General features: G+C 34.3%; 1 protein-coding gene across 1 annotated transcript in view; it reads left to right on the top strand.

The window, feature by feature from the left end:
- Positions 1-290: 290 nt before the first annotated feature.
- The window catches only part of Mgat1 (alpha-1,3-mannosyl-glycoprotein 2-beta-N-acetylglucosaminyltransferase), a 79,408-nt gene continuing 57,433 nt past the window's right edge, over positions 291-22,265 (top strand). The window contains exons 1-3 of the mRNA XM_081735833.1: positions 291-542; positions 7,623-7,754; positions 15,936-16,047. Coding sequence (XP_081591959.1) covers positions 7,644-7,754; positions 15,936-16,047 — 223 coding nt within the window. The 5' untranslated portion in view covers positions 291-542; positions 7,623-7,643. The remainder of the gene's footprint in view (positions 543-7,622; positions 7,755-15,935; positions 16,048-22,265) is intronic.

The following is a 22,265-nucleotide window of genomic DNA, read 5'->3' on the forward strand; positions in this document are numbered from 1 at the left end:
ATGTTTTAATCTCACTATGAACATTGTACCGAATGACACGAAAGCTGAAAAACAGATACGAGGAATGACGTAATTAATTCACGTGTACAGATTTATATACTTTCTAATTATTACAAAGAAAAAGTAAAACATGTAACTCATGTTAAAATACAATTTTTAAAGCCTTTTATTTTCAAATTTCCTTGATAAAATGCTATAAATCCCAATGCGAGATTATTATCGTTTCAGATCGTAGGATTTTGTACTGTATCCCTCTTTAGATATTACGGCAGACGCGTTTTTAATATTGAATTTTCTTGAGTGCATTCCAACAGTCATTTGTTTTCCCGGACGTCTTTTTCCCTGCTGGCAATTGAGGTGATGAGGGATGTGGTGGTCCTAATTTTCAAGAAATGAAAGGAAATGGGTGATAGGTATATCACGACTAAAATATTACATTCAAATATGAATTAGTGTTCAAGAAATAATATGATAAAGAACACAAAAGCTCATTAAGCAGTGTTTTTGTACATCAAATTTTGTTGAACTGAGAATCACTCAAGGTAAGCAGAAAAAAAGTCTTGTTGATGTAATTTGTTGTTATTGACGTGTCTTAATTTTCACTGGAAACTTAAATGAATTTTGTGTTGGGCCCATCTCATTAATCTGTTAGTGATCTGCGATTGAATTTTAGCCATAAAAAATTACAGATCAAACGTTCTTGAAAATAAATATATTTTGAGTTGTGCTAACTGCAAATAACTGTGTACAATTAACAGTTTAGCCTCAAGAAGTGATTTAACATTTAAAAATCTCAGTAACATTGACAAGAAAAAAAATATTACACCAAGGGAATTAATGATTCTTTCCAGTTTTTCAAAGTGTAGGTGTAAGGCATGTTCGTTTAGGAATGGAACTTATGATTATGTAATTATTTCATTGTAAGTTCGTTTGAAACAATTATTGATAAGAATTATTTCATCGCTCCAATACCGGAATTCATACCTGAAGGTATTTAAACGCGAAATTATTGTTAGTGTTTCAGTGCAAGAACCCTTTAAGGGGTAAAGCAAGTATAAAAGCTATGTTTGCAATTAATTATAAATTTTGGAGATTACTCTTAGGAGCGCCAGTGATTTAACATTTTGATATTACGAAGCAATCAATCATGTGTTTTCCATTTACTTAATTAGACTGAATTTATTGTTCTTCAGGCCTTGACAAGTTCTTTGCTGTAAGGATGGTGTAAAGGGCCTAGTTTTGCCAATAGATGTCACTACAATCTTCTTATCTCACATGTATTTTTTACCTTTCACGAAAATTTACAATTTCTCTTACAGATTTCAACCTAGAGACTTCAAATTTTTAGGGAAGGAACTTCATAACCTAGGGAAGGCAACAATCCGTGCATTTTTTTTTTAAATTTAGAATTTTCTTCATTGTTAAAACAGTTCTGTTGTTAGAGGTTTGGATATCCAGTCCACGTAGCGACTAGAACTGATTCATTCAAAAATTCCGAAACAGATTGAACCGAGTCACTGAACTGAAATAATCGAATGACTGAATCGAAATAATGAATGACTTGCCATGGATTGTATTATAACTTATGGTAAACACGAATCCAGGCCAGGTTCTAGAAAACATGTCCCCCTATATAGGTTAGTAGCTAGGTTCCTTTCTGTATCAAAGTTTAATTCACATAGTATTGCCGAGCGAGCATTAGCGAATAAAGGCGGGTTAGAGCCCCGACGGGCACGATGCTTTCTGTCTTTATTACAGCTAAATGGGAAGGGGGACCTGTGTTCTAGAACCTTGCCCGATTCCATTCTTTTATCCCACTGTTCTTTTTGGATTCAATAAGTTACTGTTCTAGGAAGCTATTATAAGCGTCCCTTTAAAATTTACTTTTTTTTTTTTTTTTTTTTTTTTTTTTTAAGTTTCAAGTCCTTCTAAGATAATTTCTTCATGTTACATTATTAGTGTGCTATTTATTCGCTTAATCTGTTTCTCTCCGCTGTTTATACATATAGAGTAATTGTTCTAAATGAGAACATTCGAGTATCTACATGTTATAGATACACTTCCACAGATGGCGGCCCCAGATTAGACATACATGAACCTGTTTTCAACGTTCTAGGCTATTACTACTTACCTGTTGTTATTTTAGTAGGCCTATACCTTACCTACAATTACTCCTGTTTCATTTCCGGCGTTCACTTTTCACTGTTAGTCACAGATATTTGTTATTTTCATGGTTCGTTTGCTGTTTTCTACCCGGCGTTGGGATGTAGCTCCCCTATCACCCAATTCTTAGAAACTGCTGTCAGTCACTAGTCCTCTAGGTTGGGGGATCGTAATAATGCAAATTTAAACTAAATATCTAACGTTTTAGCTGAAAGTTAATGGCCCATGCATTTTTGACATGTACTTACCTTTGTTCAGTTATTCCATATTGTACAGGAGACTTGAAGAAATAGCTTAATCTATTTAACGATTTTTAGTTCAGAATTTTACATATCGTGGTAATACGTATCAACATTTTAACCATAATAGAAAGGCCTACATCCGTCCATCTCTCTCTCTCTCTCTCTCGCTCGCTCGCTCTCTCTTGGGAGCTCTCTCGTGGCTAAGCGGTTAGCATACGCGCATTTGGCGTGGGAGACCCGGGTTCGATTCCCGGCGGGAGCTCATGTGGTTCGGATTCCACGTTAATCAGTAGGTCCACGTCTTATAGCCTCGCTGCTGAAAGGGGCGCTAAACTAAAATCAATCAATCAATCTCTCTCTCTCTCTCTCTCTCTCTCTCTCTCTCTCTCTCTCTATATATATATATATATATATATATATATATAATGGGCTGAAAAGTTTTTGAACATTTTTGAATTTTTGAACATAGTACCTACCTCAAGCTTTTATCAAATTACTTTGATTAAAATGCGAATTCCAAGACGATTTAAAACTTTCGCCAAAAGTGGATGGTTTCAGGAGCCTTTCAAGTTACGAAGATAAAATTCGGTGTATAAGTTCAACATTAAAAGTAATGTGACACGTTCCTCAGCGCTTTCGAAAATTTCGCCAGTACTTCCACATTCAAATCGACGTTGTTTGTCTCGTCACCACGAGGAAACGGATGGACCGTTTGAAATGAATATTTAGATATAGTACTTGGTTCGAGTTGGGGTTTTATCATGTCACTTTCATAAATGCTTATCCTAAGGGGGGACGGGATCCCGAGTTCCTCACGTTCGGAAGCTGAGACTTCGCTTATAAACTATTCATAGAAATAAGAGGAGGCAGCTTCAATAATATTTTTCTTAATGTGTACACCGAAAATAAAGTATCTCACGATCGTCGCATGTTACGGAGATGGAACTCGGCATATAACATTATTCATTGAAAATGAATTTTTTCAACATAATTAACGCTTGGAATGACCTAGGTGTTTATCATTAGTTCTATACTTTAAAATGCAGAATAGAAGAAGTTCAGTAAATTTTTCGCAAACAATAAGAGTTGCAACATTTGATTTGAATTTTTGAACATTTGGGTCGACCTGATTTTTATTATTCGATTCAAGTATGCATTCCAAAGGGGGTTAAATATATTTTCAGGTATTTGCCATAAATCTATTCTTTCTGCACTAAGACTGGGGATTTCAGCCAGTTGTTAATAAATAGGAAAAAAATACGAAAAGTAGTAAGGAAAAGAGCTCATTGTTCATTAGAAACATCCTTCTGCTAGAATATCGTATATATTGTGCTATTACCTTTGTCATACTAAATACATATAACGTGAAATTAAATTTTTATATTCATATTCATTCCACCAATCCATTCTGATATGCAATTTTACCTTGAATAATTTTACAATTTTAAAGCAAAAAACAGTAATATTCTATTTATGAGTGGAAGGTTATAAAGTATAAAAATAAAGTACTCGTTAAGATACTTAAAAAGAAAAATAAAGATTACCATACATTATCTTTCTTTTGCCCGATCATTGTGAATTGAATTCGCAAGATCACGGTGACAACACACTTTTAGATGTTTGGTAAGCAATATTGTATTGCTACTGAATAATTGTCATGCTGTGGAAAACACCTTGCAGAAAACAGTAAAAGCATCGAGGAATTCCTGATTTTTCTTTTATTCTAATATCATGTAATAAAGAAACTTGAAACCCTTTCAGTTTACCAATGACGAAAAGGAAATTATTCCGTGTTTTAAAGGAACCAAGTGCAAGTGATATCAATCAAAATGATCGATTTAAATTAAAAAATTAACAAAAATGATTTTTAAATAATTGTAATCAGCGTTTTTTTTTTAACTTAGTCAGTTCTAATTTCACTTCTTGTGATTCCCAAGTTACATATCACATTCAGCCTAATGAATTCATGTCAGTTGTATTAATAACTAAAACTCGTGTTTTGCATATTTATATGTTTTTCCTTAATTTGATATTGATATGCTGTCTTGATATATATCCTTATAGTTAATCTGCAGATGAAATAACCACGTTTTAAAGTGCATATAATGCATATTTTGGGGGTTAAGAGGAACACAGTGGCTCAGTGGTAGAGCGCTTACCTCTAGAGGATGGGGTTCCTGGTTCGATCTCTGACCAAGTAAGTTTGTGGTGAAAACATCGTGTCCATGGGCTTTCTCGGAGTACTTCTGTTTCCTCCCACAAAATTTCATTCCACCAATTCCTCGTCCATCATCATTCGCTTGCTTTAATTATTCGTCTCCCTTAACCTTAAAGGACATAATCGTGGAATGTTAAACTGAAAGAATTCATTTCGTTTCATTGAAGATTAATGTGTATTTCTGCCATCACTGTATGTAAGTGCATATATCATTGAAGTATTACGTCTGCCCAGTTTTAAAACTTAATTCACTAAAGTTAATTCCTGCACAGAAGAACCTTGAGTTCATAATTAGGCAGTTACTTGGATTAGAAATAATTTGAACTAGAAAGACAAAGGCAGTGTCTGAGGCAAAGGCAAAGCTAATATGTTCATTTAGTTGGCGAAACTGTCACACAGTTATTATTTTATAATAAACGTTATTTTGTTGTTTTTTTTTTAGTTCAAGTTATTTAAGACATCAAAGCTAATATGAACTAGTTAGTAATTGGATTAGAAGTTGATTTATTTATTAAAAATATATCCATCGAATTTCCGAGATTATGTAAAGGGGAGATAGAGTGCATGAATCATATATTGAAGCCAGACAATATTCGTTACCTGTTTTTCGGCGTTTATTACCCATCTGAACAGTAGCAATATTTTTCATTGAGCGAATGAATAGGATTACCAGATTTTGTAAGCGAAAAACCGGGACACCAATTTCAGACTATATATATTAGATCACGGTTCCTCCTCATTTGATCATAATCACTTAATTACCTGTCTTTTCCACGTTAATACTCAAAATTTTCCAGTTCATTCTATATACAGTTAACACAAATGAAGCCCCACAAAGGATGTATAAAAATGTGAAAAGATAACATAAGGAAGAGCTGCCTGGTGTCCCTTATTCCGAATTCTGATTTATTTATTTATTTATTTATTTATTTATTTATTTATTTATTTATTTATTTAACAGGCTCTAAATATTGCGACAATTACGACCCACTCTCCCATTTATGATTGAAGAGATATTTTTCTCTTTGTTGCGTTATCATTTGAGTCAGTAATACTACCTTCCATTTTTAGATGAGACATATTAGTTCTTGGCGGGTTGAATTTTTTCAATCTGAAGAACGAAAACCGGGACAAACAGGCGTCCCGAACGCCTTTTTCGGGACAGTTAGTTCTTTCATTGAAAACCGGGACGTCTGGCAACCCTACGAATGAAGCCAGTTGACAAAATTTTCTGTTGTGTGTGCATCGTATTTGAGATCATGATAGCTAAAGGAGAATCGTACAAATAAGTAGTGGATTGTTGTCGAAGAAACTTTATCAGTTGACGAGAAAAATGTATTCTGTAAAGACTGTGTTAAACGAGTAGCATATACACCGAGGGCCAAAACATATACACCTTTCTAATATTTTGACATGTTGTAGGAGACATATTCTGGAGGCCGAAATATGTACACTTCTCATAGATCAAAATTAAATTATTTTTAGGGTAGAAGATCATAAACTTCGCGATCATATACTTACCTGGGCATATTTTTGGAAGGTCGAATATCATTTGCCAGAATTTGAAATGTCCTTCAAAATTTGAAGAAGGGTGTTTTTTAGAACCACTTTTACCGCTAAAATTTTGGGAAGATTACATTTGCCTCTAGAGCTCCCAGTACTATTAGCAAGGAACACAATTGAAAGAATAAGACTTAGAAATCTCTAACACATAGGAACTATTCCGATCATTAATAACCAAATTCATCCAGGACAATTGCAAAGCATTTATGCCAAAACCACAGTCAATTGTTGTGAAAATACTCGGGTCTGAAATTTATATCATGTGTAAATCAAGTGGTTCAAGACACAGTGAACCAAGACTTTTCCGATTTCCCAGTAAGGGAGATTTCATAGTTGAATGTTGCCCTATAACAACTTGTCAGACAGAAGGACATTTTCTGTTTATAAAAGTGTGCTACACAATAGAGGGAAAAATTACCAGAAAAACGTGTAGTCGTTTATTGCAATTCAGAAATTCAGAAACATGAGCGTGAGTTTGAAGTCCAATCATTGTTTTAACATCGACAAAATGACAGTCCTTTGGAATAGTTTCTTCTGTACATATACAGGGTGTCTATCGGTCACGAATGTCACGAAAAAGTCACGAAATTTAGCTTTTGGGTCACGATTTTTTTTAACTGTACAAATTAAGTATATATTGGAAAATTTTGTTTTATAAAACGTCAAAATTCACCACCAAAAATGTCTATGGTCGGCTTTAGACCGCTACCAAATCGCTAGTAAAGTACGTTTCTATCGTATGGATAAAAATTCGGCCTAATTTGCACCTAAATTCGCTCTTGAGAATGTTAGGAAATTGTGTGATTTGGTAAAGAAAAGGTCACGAAAAAGTCACGAAATTTCATTTTGGAATTTTAGTAGACACCCTGATGTACAAATTCCTTGTACTGTAACTCACTTATATTGAACATTATCTTACGTTAGCAAATAGAACTCCTTCATGACTATATGATGAGCGTACGTGCCTTCAGGGCAGGAGATCTGCGTTCGATTCGGGGTGGTAGCTCAGATCCCATATTAAGCAGTATGTCCCGTCTCATATATTCTCGGTTTTGAAAGAAATGCTAAACTCCCGACACCAACCAACTAACATTAGCAGATGCATTAAACTTGATCAACAAAAGGAAAATAGAATTATTAGATATTTTTCACTGTACTGTTTTTATTTTACCTCTTTACTGTATATTCGAGTACATATTTTCGCAATTTTTAGTGCATAGTTGCATGCATATTTTGACAATTTTTAGCACATATCGATCTGAAATCTATTAATGACATAACGTAAAGCCTGAAATAACCTGTTTAGAGTTTTCACAGTAAATAGTTCGTGGTTTGTAATGTTGAATATTCAACTTTAATAGTGAAATGCATTGAACATAGTAAATAGATAATTTCTTAAACACTGATTCTTTTATTTATTTATTTATTCTTTTCAGATGATGTGAGGATAGATTGCAATGCGTAAGAATCAATTCTTCATATTTGTTTTTGTATCTCTGTGCTGTTGGGCTGTTGTTACGTATTTTCTATTTATTCACCGACCTCTCGGAAACAAATTGGATGACGAGGTAAGTTATATTTTCACATTTTTCTCGTATATGTAAAAAATAAAGTTGTATCATAAAAAAGTAATAATATTAATGAGAGATAAAATATTTTAATTCATTCTGGTAGTAGATATGTAATCTTGTAAAATAAGTTAAGCAAAAGATTTAACGAAAATGCTAACTTCCAGAAAATATCTTATTATTTGTCACTGTTGTTCTAACAGTAATGTATGCATCCTTCATAATGTGCGTCGCATTCATTAGTAATAATAATTATCCATTTTCAGCCCTGAAGAGAAGTATTTTCCTATTGTACTCACCAAATAGTTCATTCATTACAACATTCGTAAAACGAACCGATAGGCGAGGCATGCATATCTTTTTAGAACAGACGTTTTAGTGTCATGACTAGTAGTATCTCATATTAAGTATTGAAACAATAAACAAATGTTCCTTCAGAGACTCCGGGTGTATCAGCTTTGGGCGGGATCCAGGGAGACAGAAATATGTGTATCCTGCAATACGCACAATATCAATAGAACGCCAAGCCAATATTAATAATGCGGTAATATATTATACCGCAGAATATGCTTTACATAGCGATATGTTAACCACAAATGCAAAGGAAGAACCATGTTTTCAATACAGAAGAAGAAGAAAAAACACTGGAAAAAATATCTCTTAAGGAGAAGCCATCCGATTTCATGCTTATCTATCTTCAATGTCCAGCAGCTCATAATTCATAAATGTCTGCAACATTTATGAAAAATGATGAATAATGGGTACAAGTACACATTAAGTTTCTCGATCAGGTGTTCAAATAAGAAACTCATCTGATTTAATAAATAATGGCTTCTTGTAGTATTTTTACTTAAATATTATTTACGAAAAATGAAAGTTCATCTGAGCGCTCCTTCAACACTGAAAATACACATATTCTATATTTGCAAAAGAGAAATGATTTGGTTTCTGAAGAGTTGCGTTGCGTTTAGACCTCGGCCAATTATGTCAAGCTCGTTTCTCTGCTTTTACTTTCAAGCGGCGATAGTTGTGGAAGAAATTGAACTCTAGATTTTAATGGAACTTCGCTTTTCGTGATCCGTTCATACAGAAGAAGTGATTTTGAGATGTACTTCCACCTTTTCGTCCTGAGACCTGCGGACTACAATGTGCAGCGTATCGACAACAAATTTGAAAGTATTATGCGAGTCTTCACTTTTTTTTCCTCCTAATTTTCCACTTAACCCATACACAAAAGTAATCTGCTAGAGGATGAGAATCGAAAATTACTCTAACGATTTTCTTCTTATCTTACTTAATAAGTCTATAATGTAATACCATTCGTTACTCAGGGAAGAATCGTAGAAGGGTAGTTTAGTGATGAGCATGGAGTTGTTTTGGTGTCTCAAAAGCTACATAAGTGATTTTATTCCTACTTCATCTTAGTAACAATCCTATGTCATGTGCTTTGGAAAATTCCAATTTGGATAGTTCACTGAGTGAGTTTTGTCCAGACAATTTTCATGACATCAGCAATTTTCTTCATTTTTTTAAAAACTAAGTATTTCCTTAACATCACACACTATAGAGTAATTCTTTTGGGAAACGTTAATTGATGGAATGAATTCAATTCAGACCTGTTTCTCAAAAAGGACTGCTGATGCATATTTTATTAACAACCTACAAATGGTATGGTTTATTTCTTTAGAAATAGTCTAGAAAAGGTTGCTTACCGAAGTGAATATTACGTTTTGGATGATATTTTTGGAAAATGATACCAAGATTTGGTGTTATTTTATTAGCAAATGTATTATACTGGATAAGTCATTTCTCTCGAAAAAATCTTACAATATAGCATGAATAATTTCTCTTGGAAAAGAAAAGAAAGAGAAAGAAAAACATCAGGAGATATACGAGTTTAATAGGGAGAGTTTCTTCTGGACATGTTTTTGGGTGTCCTGACAATTACGATGATTGTTCATGTTTCATCGATATACTTCACTATCTTATACTATCCCTATATAAAGTATGATTTAATTTTCGGAGGTAATAGTGAAATGAGTTTCATTCAGGTGATTTATATATGTTCGTTGTTTATACAGGAAGAATAGGCGATTATTTTTACATGTCACCCTCCTTTCCACCTCCAACCCACTGTGCTTTTTACCAGACTTGAAATTGTTCTAGGTGTTCTAGAGGTCTGGAATATACCTGCAGATATATATATATATATATATATATATATATATATATATATATATATATATATATATATATATATATATATATATATATATATATATATATATATATATATATATATATAAAGGGTGTTTCAAAACAACAACGACAACGTTCGGGAGGTGATTCCTGACACCAAGATAACACAAAAACTATAGACCAACCTGGGTGCACAAATGCTTCCTTTCGGAGTTATGGGCTGCCGAAAACATGAAAAATTGAACGCTGAACGTCCATAGCTCCAAAACTGTGAGACCTACCGTAGTCGGGTCAAGACTTCGCTTAGAAACTAATATGTGCGCTATCCAAAAATTCATATTTTAGAATCCTAAGGTACTTCCGCAACAAGTTTTATAGAGGGAGGTTTGCTATGGGCTATAATCTGAAGTACTCACCAACTACCACCATAAAAATTGTTGCGGAAGTACCACAGGAAAAGCATATACTAGTTCCTAAGTGAAGTCTTGACCTGACAACGGTAGGTCTCATAGTTTTAGAGCTATGAACCTTTAAAGTTCATTTTTTTTTTCATGTTTTCGGCAGCCTATAACTCCGAAAGGAAGCATTGTGCACCCAGGTTGGTCTATACTTTTTGTCTTATCTTGGTGTCAGGAATCACTTTCCAAACGTTGTCGGTGTTGTTACTTACTATATTCAAGGAAGAAGTAATAACGTGAAATACTCAATGATTTTCGTATAAGAGAATTTTAGTACGGAATTTTTGGTTTTCCTTGGTGAAGTTTGGTCAGTTAATAGCAGAGGGAGTCATTTATCACAACGTCTGTTGAAAGTTAAGAAAGGTATGCCATGAAAAATACTTGGTACTTAAGATAAAATTTTGTAACGTATGGTGAACATAGTTACTCAACGATAGTAGGAAAAAGTATTCAGCATATGAATGCGTTTGTGGACTGACTGTAACTAAATTAACACAATTTACTTACAATTTCCAAAAGAATAATTGGCTACTTCAATTGGATTTCAAATTTAATTCAATACTGAAGATATTCCACTCCTAGCTGTCATTTGCTCTATCGAAGAACCACACCATGAGATAGAACAAAAATAAGAGATGAAGATTTTCAAAACAATTGTCGTTTCATGAGTTATAAATGAAGTTATAGTAATAAAGAAATAATGAAAAAATCAAATAATAGTAATAAAGAAATTAATCTAAATTCAGTAGGTGGATAAGGGGCCGCGATGACTCATTAGCAGAGCACTTACCTCTGGCGTGCGGGATCCTTGGTTCGATCCCAGCTCGTGTAAATGGACTTTGTGCTGGACAAACACCATGTGCGTGGGCTTTCTTGGAGTTTATCGTTTCCTCCAACTTTCGTTATTCTGTCATTATCATCAGTCTCGTCATAGTCGTCTCCCCGGTGCATAAACGTGGGACGTTAAACTCAGGTAAAAGAAAATGGTTGTTGTTTCTTGTGGACAGATAATAAACAAATTTATGAACTTGGATTACCCAACTAATTTTGTCATTTCTGGCGACAACGAAAAGCAGGATTCCAATAGTTGTACTTTCAATTCTAAACAATATGACTGCTAAACGAAGATAATATAGATCGGTATATAATTCTGTATTTATTTTGATGCAGTACTTTTCCTTACTTTCCTTGTTTTTGATCGTTTCTTCTGTAAGGTTTGTTGTTTCGGAAATACAGGCAAACATTATGATTCTTTTAAATAAAAATAAAATTCTGATCAAAGCAAACACTTATTATCACTAACCTGCTTACGGTTTAAGCAAAATATCATTGCCTTGATTAGACATTATTATACGTGGCTGATCAAGGGAATAATACATTCAAACCTGTAACAGCTGTTTATAAGTGTTTGGTTTGGTCAGATTTTATACCAAAATTTGGTCAGATTGGTATTTATTTAAGTCATGTGGATAAACATAATGTGCATGGGTTTTCTCGGGGTTCTTCCGTTTCCTCCCACCCTCTCCATTCCACCATTTCATTCATTTCTCGTTCTCATCGTCTCCTTTAGCCTAGCCGGCATAACTGTGGGACATAAAACTTAAAGATTTCATTCCATATTTAAGTCATATATAGTTCCAAAAGCTAAAATGTGTAGCATTCAGATACAATTCTATCTATTATTATAATGTTTATAGGTCGAAAAAAAATTGTAAGTTCCATATGTAACACATTTCTTTGGAACTTACCGAAAACAAATAGTGCTGGAATTAGGCCATATTTAACTCATCCATTCAAGTTATACTCTTAATCTGTGTCTCGAGGTGGTAAAGAAAATTAGTGATATTTTATATTCTTTGCAGTTTCCCTGTGAACTCAATAGAAGACGCTAAAGATAAAAGACCCTGAATTACACTTAATATATGACCTTCCTAAATTCCATAAACTACATATTCCGTTGTATTGGGGAGAAGTCAGTCAGCATGTCGTGTGGCCAAATGGTTGCAGAGGCATTTGAATGAGAATACAACAAGATTTCAATACGTAATTCATTTTATTTTAAAGATTAAATTACAAATGTACTCATAGGTTCAAACTAATATTCAAATAGCTTCCATTGATATTAGTGGCATATACACTTCAATCCCCATACATGTAACAGTTTCGTGTACACAAAAACTTCTAAAGCAGAGTAAATACTTCCGATTTAGAAACCTCTGAATCTTGCTAAAGTATTGAGACCACTTTAGTTATCTTGAGTACAAAACATACAGACAAAAAAGTGTTTTTGCGATGTATAATCCTCCCTCCCCGCTAGCAATCATTAACTATTTTGAAAGTAACCATTGAAAAGTGAAGAATTAAATTTATAAAATACTGTAGATGTGTTGATTATGCTTTATTTTTCTGTTAAAAAGAAAAAAAAGTAAACTTTTTTATATTTAAAACAAGTTTATAGCAAAATCAAATTCACAATCGTAGAAATTATATATATATATATATATATATATATATATATATATATATATATATATATATATATATATATATATATATATATATATATATATATATGTGTGTGTGTGTGTGTGTGTACAGGGAGTAGACAAAAATATCTAAAAACACTTCATACAGGACACGTGAGTTTGGTCCTCCACTGTACAACACGTGTTGCGGTTGCCGATCGTTTTTTTGTTTTCAATGTGTCATGTGGACCTTCCTCTTCCGTCAGCAGTAACCAGTTCACCTGTGAGTGTCGTGGTATGAAAGTGGTGCGGTAAAATGGGCGATCTGACAAACTTCCAAAGGGGCATGATTATTGGTGCCCGTCTGGTTGGAGCTTCAGTGGCAACAATGGCGAACATTGTTGGGGTATCGAAAAGCACTGTGTCCAATGTCACGAGGGCATACACAATTCATGGGCAAGCGTCGTCTGCAAAGCACAACAGTGGTCGAAAGACAATCCTGTTAGATAGGGACCGTAGGGAATTAAAACGGATTGTAGCAGCTAAAAAGAAGACCACTGCAATGAAAATTACGTCTGAACTCAATTCCGGCCTACAGAATCCGGTTTCATCGAAAACAGTTCGATGGGAACTTCATAAAATGAAAATTCATGGCAGGGCCGCTATCGCCAAACCCCTGGTCACAGCAATAAATGCGAAGAGGCGTATCCAGTGGTGCAAGGACCGCAAGGCGTGGACTAATGAACAGTGGAGACACGTAATGTGGTCCGATGAATCAACCTTCACCTTGTTTCCAACAACCGGTCGTGTTGACGTATGGAGAACACCGTCGCAGGCCTGTGATACAGACTATCTGCTCCCAACTGTAAAGCATGGAGGTGGTTCTGTTACAGTATGGGCAGTGATATTGTGGTTTTCCGCAGGTCCCATCATAGCCCTGCATGGAATGATGAATGCTAAGGCGTATGAGGCCAGTTAGCGGGACCAGGTTCTACCCATGGCCCAAATATTGTTCCCTGATGGTGATGACATCTACCAAGATGATTTGTCACCCTGTCACGCTGCAAAAACGGTGAAAGCGTGGTTTGAGGAGCATGACCAGGAGCCATCACACCTCCCCTGGGTCCCACAATCACCAGATCTGAACATCATTGAGCCATTGTGGTCTGAGTTAGAAAGGCGTGTTCGGTCTCATTACCCTCCACCAACATCAATTAAGGACTGGAGCGTGTTTTGGAGGAACAATTTTACAAAATTACACACACCACGATTCAGGAGCTGTATACGTCCATTCCACGTCGGATCCAAGCTGCTTTGGACGCAAAAAGAGGTCTCACACCATATTAGGTATGATTTTCACACTTTTGCAAACGTTTTAGATTTTTTTGTCCAACTCCTGTATATATATTATTATTATTATTATTACTAGGCTTATTATCATTAGAAATAGCAGTAAATTTGTAATAACGGTTATTAAGAAGGAGACAACAACTTAGGAAGGAGACAAATCCTTTAAATATAAGGAACCAAAGAGAAATATAAATGTCAGAATTAGGAATTCAAATAATAATAATAATAATAATAATAATAATAATAATAATAATAATAATAATAAAACTGAAATTGAAGATTATTTAAATGTTTGTTAGTCAGTAAAATGCAAAATTAATACTAAAAGTATTCTACATAATTCGGTGGTGAAAGGGACGTTAAACTCCAATTAACCAAATAGAAAAACAACCAAACAAATACGAGAAAAAGATAAATAAGAGATGACGTGATATAAAAGTTTATAAACATCAACAGACTGCATCAAAACAAAATCGCTGCTAATACCATAGTTGTTCATTTTTCACACACACATTTTTGACGTAGCAACGTTGCTTTACTTAAGATATGCAAAGAGTGAAAAATGCACGATTGAGGCGTCATTCGAACTCGGGTCTTTGGCTTACTATGTTGATTCGTTACTATCACGCTACCCAGTCTGCTTCCTGAACAGTCATACGTTGCCATTCCTAAAGTTAATATTCAGTCACTTAGACCACAATAACTGTATTAGAACTCCTGTTATGCTTGAGCAACCCAGTGTCTGAATTACAGAACACTTCTGACGGTTAAATGTATATTATATATACGATAAACGAGGAAATAACTGATTTTTATTACACCAATTTCTCTATAGATGCAAATTCACAGACTGGTAGCGTAATAGTTAACGTATCGGTACAGTAAGCCGGAGAGGGGGTTCGAATCTCGATCTAGTCGTGCTATTTTTAATCTTTGCATATTATTGAATTTGCATCTTAGATAGAGGAATTGGTGTAATATAAAAATCGGTTATTTCCTCGATTTATCACTAATAATAATAATAATTGCTTTGCTGTGAAAAAATAGTGCATAATCAGTGACATTTTCCTTCTATTTATTATTTAATTTCAGCTCTAATACTGAAGATTGGTAAGTTTTCTTCCCTTCGTTTCACAGTACCAACTAACTCTTCCCATATTCCTTTCTGATAATTGACTCCCGTAGAAAATTATGGTTAAAACAAAAAAAATCGGACAAAAATTCTACTAGAGAAGTCTATGAGTATTTCACGTTATACAAAATACTAACATGTGAATATGGATCCTTATGTAAATTCTGTTCCAAGTCTTCAGAAACGCATTCATTTCTTTTTCCTATTTGGATCTTTATAGTGCACGGGTGAAAAAAGAAATAATAAAAGTGTTAGAATAACAATTGGTGCTGTGAACTACGTAAAAAAGGCACATAATCTGTAGTACAAAAGAGTGTGTTCTTCCTGAATACTAAAGATAACATTTTGCTTTTATATTATGGGAGTATTAAAACAGAATGGCTTAAAATTATATATATATATATATCTATATCTATATCTATATCTATCTATCTATATATATATATATATATATATATAGATAGATAGATAGATAGATAGATAGATAGATAGATAGATAGATATGACGTAAAACTTAGAATTACCTAATCGTGTTGATAATTATGTTGTTTTGTTTCCTTCTTTATTTTTCTTACAGAAAGGTACTAAGCTAGTGAATCGTCTTTCAGTGCTAGAGCATGAATTAAGAGAACAGTTTAAAGTAAATACGCTTCTTCTGGGCAAGCTTCGCCAGATAATTGCAGATGGTAGTAAGTACAGTAAATATTTCGCTTTTCTGTCACTCGCTGTGCTTTCATTTTTGTGTGCTTGATTGACAAGAATACTATTTCTGAATTTAGAGATTTGTTGAAATGTTGGTACTTCTCCCAAACTAAATTTTACAATCCAACGAAGTGAAAATACTTTCCTTTTAAACAGTATTTATTAGTTCTGATTATATTCGGCTAATTAAAGCATGTAATAATAATAATCACCACCACTGCAACTGGACGTGCGGAATGACCCAGTTTCAAACGGGCCCCTCACCTCCGAAATATCCTGGACACCGGGTCACCATGGCAACTGGAAATACGGGTCTGGCAGGTATCAAATTGTTTTTATATTATTAAGGCGTATGATTCTCATGACTGGCGCCTAAGCCAGAAGAAAATGTTTCTAGCACCAATAATAATACAGTAATTGTAGTGTTGTGAGCTCCGTCCACGTTCCAATTGAACAATCTCTATAGTCGAATAATTGTCCTCTTAATATTTTGAATACTCAGTATTTGGGAAATGATTTGAAGAATACATTGTACATAAAATATATTCGAATACAGGATGTTGAAATTTTCAAGCTACGAGAAATTTAGTACTGCGAGAATAATAAGTACGAAACTAAGTAAAGCAGGAATCAAAATATAGCTTAATTATTCCAACATTGGAAACAACTGTCCTTAGTGTTTCTTGAATCATACAACTATTCGAAATTTTATTTATGTTAATTAAATAAAAAAAAGTGTGTAAATGTTATGCAAGCACAGTTTTGCATGACACATGCATCTTTTCATTAACATTCAGAGTAAAATTAATGCCATGTAGCGTACTTATCAGACAATTGAATCAGTGAGTTGTGTAATGTAACTGAATTCACAAGAAGCTTTAAATATAAACTAATTATTTGCTGAGCAAAACTATATATTTTTTCACTAAAATTCAACACGTGTTACAGTTTCGCCAACTAACTCTTTGGCTTCATCAGACATTATGTGATACAGGATAACTGTACAATCGTATACGCATACAACAGCTAAGATATCTTTATGGGAAATATCAAAGAAGCTTTAATTCTATCAGGCAAATGTTAGAATGTCAGCTTACTGTTTCGTGGATGTATGTTTTTTATATGCGGAATGTGTACTTTCCTCACTTAAAAATTGGACATATCAATCGTACCAAGCTAATACTTGAAACTCTAGAATCATTAAGTTTCTGTTTTGTAATTTCTGGTACGTGCCGTTCAGTCCTGGCGTGGAAGATGTGGAACATCACAGGCCTCTTTGTATTGACCGAAGTTGGATGCTTTCTACACAAATACTGGTGCTTTTCAATTTGTGCACATTGCGTGACACTGGCAGGTTATTTTTATTTTTTTTTTTTATTTTTTTAAGGGCTTGTAATGGGCGGGACCTAGTAGTGCGTGCCACATTAACAATAAAACTTAATATTGTGTCACATTCGTTTTTATTTATTTATTTATTTAAATTTTTGGGTGTTTCACTGACGTTCAGTTGATGACCTTTGCTTGATGACATTGTACAGGATCTACTTCCCGTCACATGTTATAGTATGATCAAGTAGGCGACATACCAAAAGGTTGTTGCAGATGTTCAGTCACTGCTGTTTGCAATGCTGTCAGTACCTGCGTGACCCAGTTGTCCATTATTTCCTTTATTTTTCCTATTTGGTGTAGATGGTAAGAAATAGTTGAGATGAAGACATTATAATTAGTCAAGTTCCATGACGGTGGTGCATCAGTTTTCCTTCACGCATACCTTCAAAACATTCTTTTTTCGATTGCATCCTCACCTTGGAGACTGGTCACCAGCATGAAATCTTTCAAACCATTTAGGTAAATTCCCTCATGACTATATGGTTAGCATACGCGCCTTCGGTGCAGGAAACCCGAGTTGGACTCTCGGTTGGAGCTCGTATGGTTCGGATCTTAATTGTTCGGATCTTAAGCTGTAGGTCCACATCTCATATAGCACCCTTCTGAACAGAACACTAAACTCTATTCCAATCTAATCAAATCAAACCAGGTATTCTCTGTTCTGAAGCTAAGTCTATTTCCTGTGCCCTCACCACATTACAGTTATGTTTCTTCCACGTTGTGTTCCAGTTCGAACTTATGCAATAAAATCACTCTTTCTTAACATGTTGCATATCACTGATGCATGCCGTATGACACCTAAAGCTAAACTTCTGGCGTAATGACCACCTGTTGAAAATAACCTTCAGCGCTTTGAGTCAGGGAGAGTTGAATGTGGAGATCATGCACTTCCATAATTTATTTCCGAACAACCTAGTATAAAAAAGAAACCCGTTCTACCTTAAATTGTAATTACTTGATTTTAGTAAGTAGTTTATTATTATTATTATTATTATTATTATTATTATTAAAACAACTGATATCTGTACTTTTTCGTATACATAAAATTATGTGATGAAATTCTGTCATTGCTATATGAACTTTAAACTTCCTTCTTTTTAAATTGTCCTTTTATGGTTATGATTACGGACTCGTTAAAAAAATGTGGGTTTATTTTGTAAACATTAATTTGGCTGCAGTACATATTTTCCTTCTTTGTCGAGGTACGTATTTATTCTAGTGTATGAGAAACAATACTTAAAAGATGTGTGTGGGGGGAAGGGGCATATAAATCTAATCTTTTTCTTATTGATATGGGCTGTTGTATAAAATAATAAGTTAATATATGTATTTTTACGTTTTTCACATTCAGAATTGTGGCAATTTAGCATGGTTAATATAAAATAAGTTTGAAGTTTTAATTAAAATGATTATTACCTCCGTCTCTTGTTTCTTTCAGTTTCTGCTATTTAAAGTTCATTTTAAAGTGAATTTTGTAAAAATCAGTTTTCCTGGTATTGGGAGATGCAAAAGTATATACAATAATTGTAAGAGAAATGATATTGGTACGGCATATATTACACTAGTTAACAAAGGTTTTGTTACATAAAAGGAAATACCGGTTCCTAAAGGAACTTTTTGCGCTGAATTCGAATATGCACTCGGTTTTTCTCCATCACGTACGATTTTCCCGGAACAGAGGGATTTTCGGGAAAATCCCTCAAAAATTTCCCTTTTCGTTTATTTTACACCCCAAGATATTGTCCCCTTGCATATACTAACATAGAAATTATACCTAAGTATACTTTGATTCATATTTAACAAACCCTCCAAGTTTCGTAATAATCACTTTATTCTTTCTAGAGAAATAAATATGTTTGTATGTATACTGTGTGTACTGCTTATTGCACCTTATAGTAATGCTTTCAGATCTCTTAAGTTGAGGTAAAACGTTTTGCTTTATTACCACAAACACATATATAAAATATAATACAATATAATTTACAAGTGTGACAATTTACAATAAACAATAATACAAATGTACCAAAAGGTCATGTAAAGACAATCAAAACTATCACAATATATGAAACTTCCATTGGGTTACAAAAACGTACACTACTTCCTTCTTTTGTAAGAAATGTTGCATTCTCTAACAAGACCCCAACAATAGTCTCCCATCATTGAAGGATCCCATCGTCCCTGGTACCTTTTCTCCATTGCCATTATATCTTGGTGGAATATTTCCCCCTGTTCGTCGCTGAGAGCACCTATGTTAGCAGGAAAGAAGCTGAGGTGGGAGTGCAAAAGGTGGATTTTTAAAGACATCCTACAACCCAACTCTTTGTATTTCTGTATCATGTCCTGTACGATTTCTGTGTAACTCTCAGCTTTGTTATTGCCCAGAAAGTTGCTCACAACACACTTAAATGCTGTCCAGGCAGCTAGATCAGCACTGTTTAACTTGCTGTCAAAGCTATCATCAAGCATTAATTTCCTAATTTGGGGACCAATAAACACTCCCGCTGAAATCTTAGCATCACTCAGGTTAGAGAACTTATCTCGCAAATACTTGAAACCTTCACCAGATGTGTCCATGGCTTTGACAAAGTTTTTCATAAGTCCTAACTTGATATGAAGTGGCGGTAGTAATATCTTATTAGGATCTACCAAAGGAGCGTATTTGACGTTGCATTCTCCAGGTACGTAATTCACTCTAGGTTCCCATTCCTTCACTTCATAATGTTTGTCATCAGCTCGGCTATCCCATAAACATAAAAACCATTGTTACTTCGTGTAACCGCACTGCAGTCCTAATAAAATACCAACTACCTTGAGATCACAACATATTTGCCAACAATGGTCCTTGTAATTTATAAGATTTAGCAAAGTTTACATGGTGTCATAGGATTCCTTAATCTTCACTGAGTGCGCAAGTGGTATAGAAGGTTTTTTATTTCCATTATGTAAAAGGACAGCTTTAAGGCTGACCTTTGACGCGTCGATAAATAACTTCCATTCTTCTGGAACGTAAGGAATTCCTAGCTCCGCCATCAACCCATTTATATCCGTACATACGCACACATTATCTTGCATTGAGAAATAGCTTGAAAATTGAACATGCCTTTTCCTGTACACTGATATGTTCGTTTCTGCATCCAATAAGTTCCACTGCTGTAGCCTTGATCCCAGAAATTCCGCCTCTTGTTTTGTCAGGTGCAAATCACGGACTAGGTCATTAAGTTCACATTGCCGGATGAAATGTGGCTCGCGAACACAGTCAGGGATGAACGTTGGATCCTTGGATGTACATGTTGATGTCGATGGTTCATCAAGGTCATGATTATCATCAGAGTCTTTTGGCCATATCTCTTCCCAGTAGGTAGGGAGCTCGGGAAGTGGAAGTTCATCCCCGTGCGGAATAGGTCTAATTGCGGATTTAACGTTGGGATAACTTATTGTGTATTTGCTTTTTTAGAATGTTCCTTAACTACTATGAGACAAAAATAATTGATTTTTACGAAACTTTTAGGGTTTATTAAATATAAATCAAGGTATACTTAGGTATAATTTCTATGTTACTATATGTAAGGGGACAGGAGCTAGGGGAATAAAATATCTGAAAAAAGGAAATTTTTGAGGGAATTTCCCGAAAATCCCTCTGTTACGGGAAAACTGTACGTGATGGAGAGAAACCGAGTGCATATTCGAATTCAGCGCAAAAAGTTCCTTTAAGATCAGGTGATTTTTCTCATGTAACAAACAAAAAGTTTAAATTTGTTAACTAGTGTTATTCACACTTAGTGATACCAACTGATTTTTTCTACATCAAATAGTTCAGTAAACCTTGATATAATGTGATTAAATAACTTGAGATAAATGTGTTACTGCGATCGATAAGTGCTTTCGTATTCTTGTTTTATTTCGTACATTTACGTAAGGCTAATGCAATTTACCTAGGTGCTAATGCTGACGTCATGTAGTTATCTGAGCTGTACTTAATTCATAAGTTCCAGAGTTGGTAGTTCTAAAGGTACTTGGAATGAAAAGAGTTGTACATACGAATTGGAAAATTATACTTGTAACTTAAATAATTTTACGCATGTAAGGGATTAATTCAGCGAAAAGGCTTACGTAAATGAGAAGGTTAAATACACACACACGTATGAGATAGATGAAAATTGCGTAGTTGATAATGTTATGTCACAGTTACTAAAACCACATCGTACCATTGCATCAAAGGGGGTAAGGGAAAATGAATTAGTCCTGACTTCTCGTTACTTTCATCTACGAACATTGGTTAACAAATATAATTGTATGATCTGATGAAATATTGTAAATGTGTATATTTTAAATACACATGAATGTAATCTTTGTTATTTTGAAGTTAAATGTCTACAGCGCACACAGAGTATAGCGACTAAAATTGGTCGCAAAAATTGAAGAATATAGACTGCTTCCACATCAAATGGCAATTAATATTCATTAAAAAGCAATAATTTTGTAAGTTCTAAAATTCTGCAAACAATTACTAGCATATAACCATGTTACATCTAAAGTTGGGAAGGACCAGCAAATATAAAAGTATTTAACTAAAACCCGTAATCTTTGATTTTGATTCATTAGTGAAATGAATAAATATTTCAGCGCAGTCTTACCATTGCACATCCAACTGAATTATTTCATGTCAAGTTGTAAAACTATTCACTTTCAGAGCAGGTGTACTTGATACAACATGAAAGTGCTTAGGTTGCATGTTACTTTTCTTCAGTTGGCGAATTAAAAAAAAAAAAAAAAAAAAAAATCATTGATCCGCTTCGTAAGATACAGGGTTTGTCAT

The sequence above is a fragment of the Thermobia domestica genome, chromosome 13, assembly GCF_964235325.1.
Source record: "Thermobia domestica chromosome 13, izTheDome1.hap1.1, whole genome shotgun sequence".
Lineage (NCBI taxonomy): Eukaryota > Metazoa > Arthropoda > Insecta > Zygentoma > Lepismatidae > Thermobia > Thermobia domestica.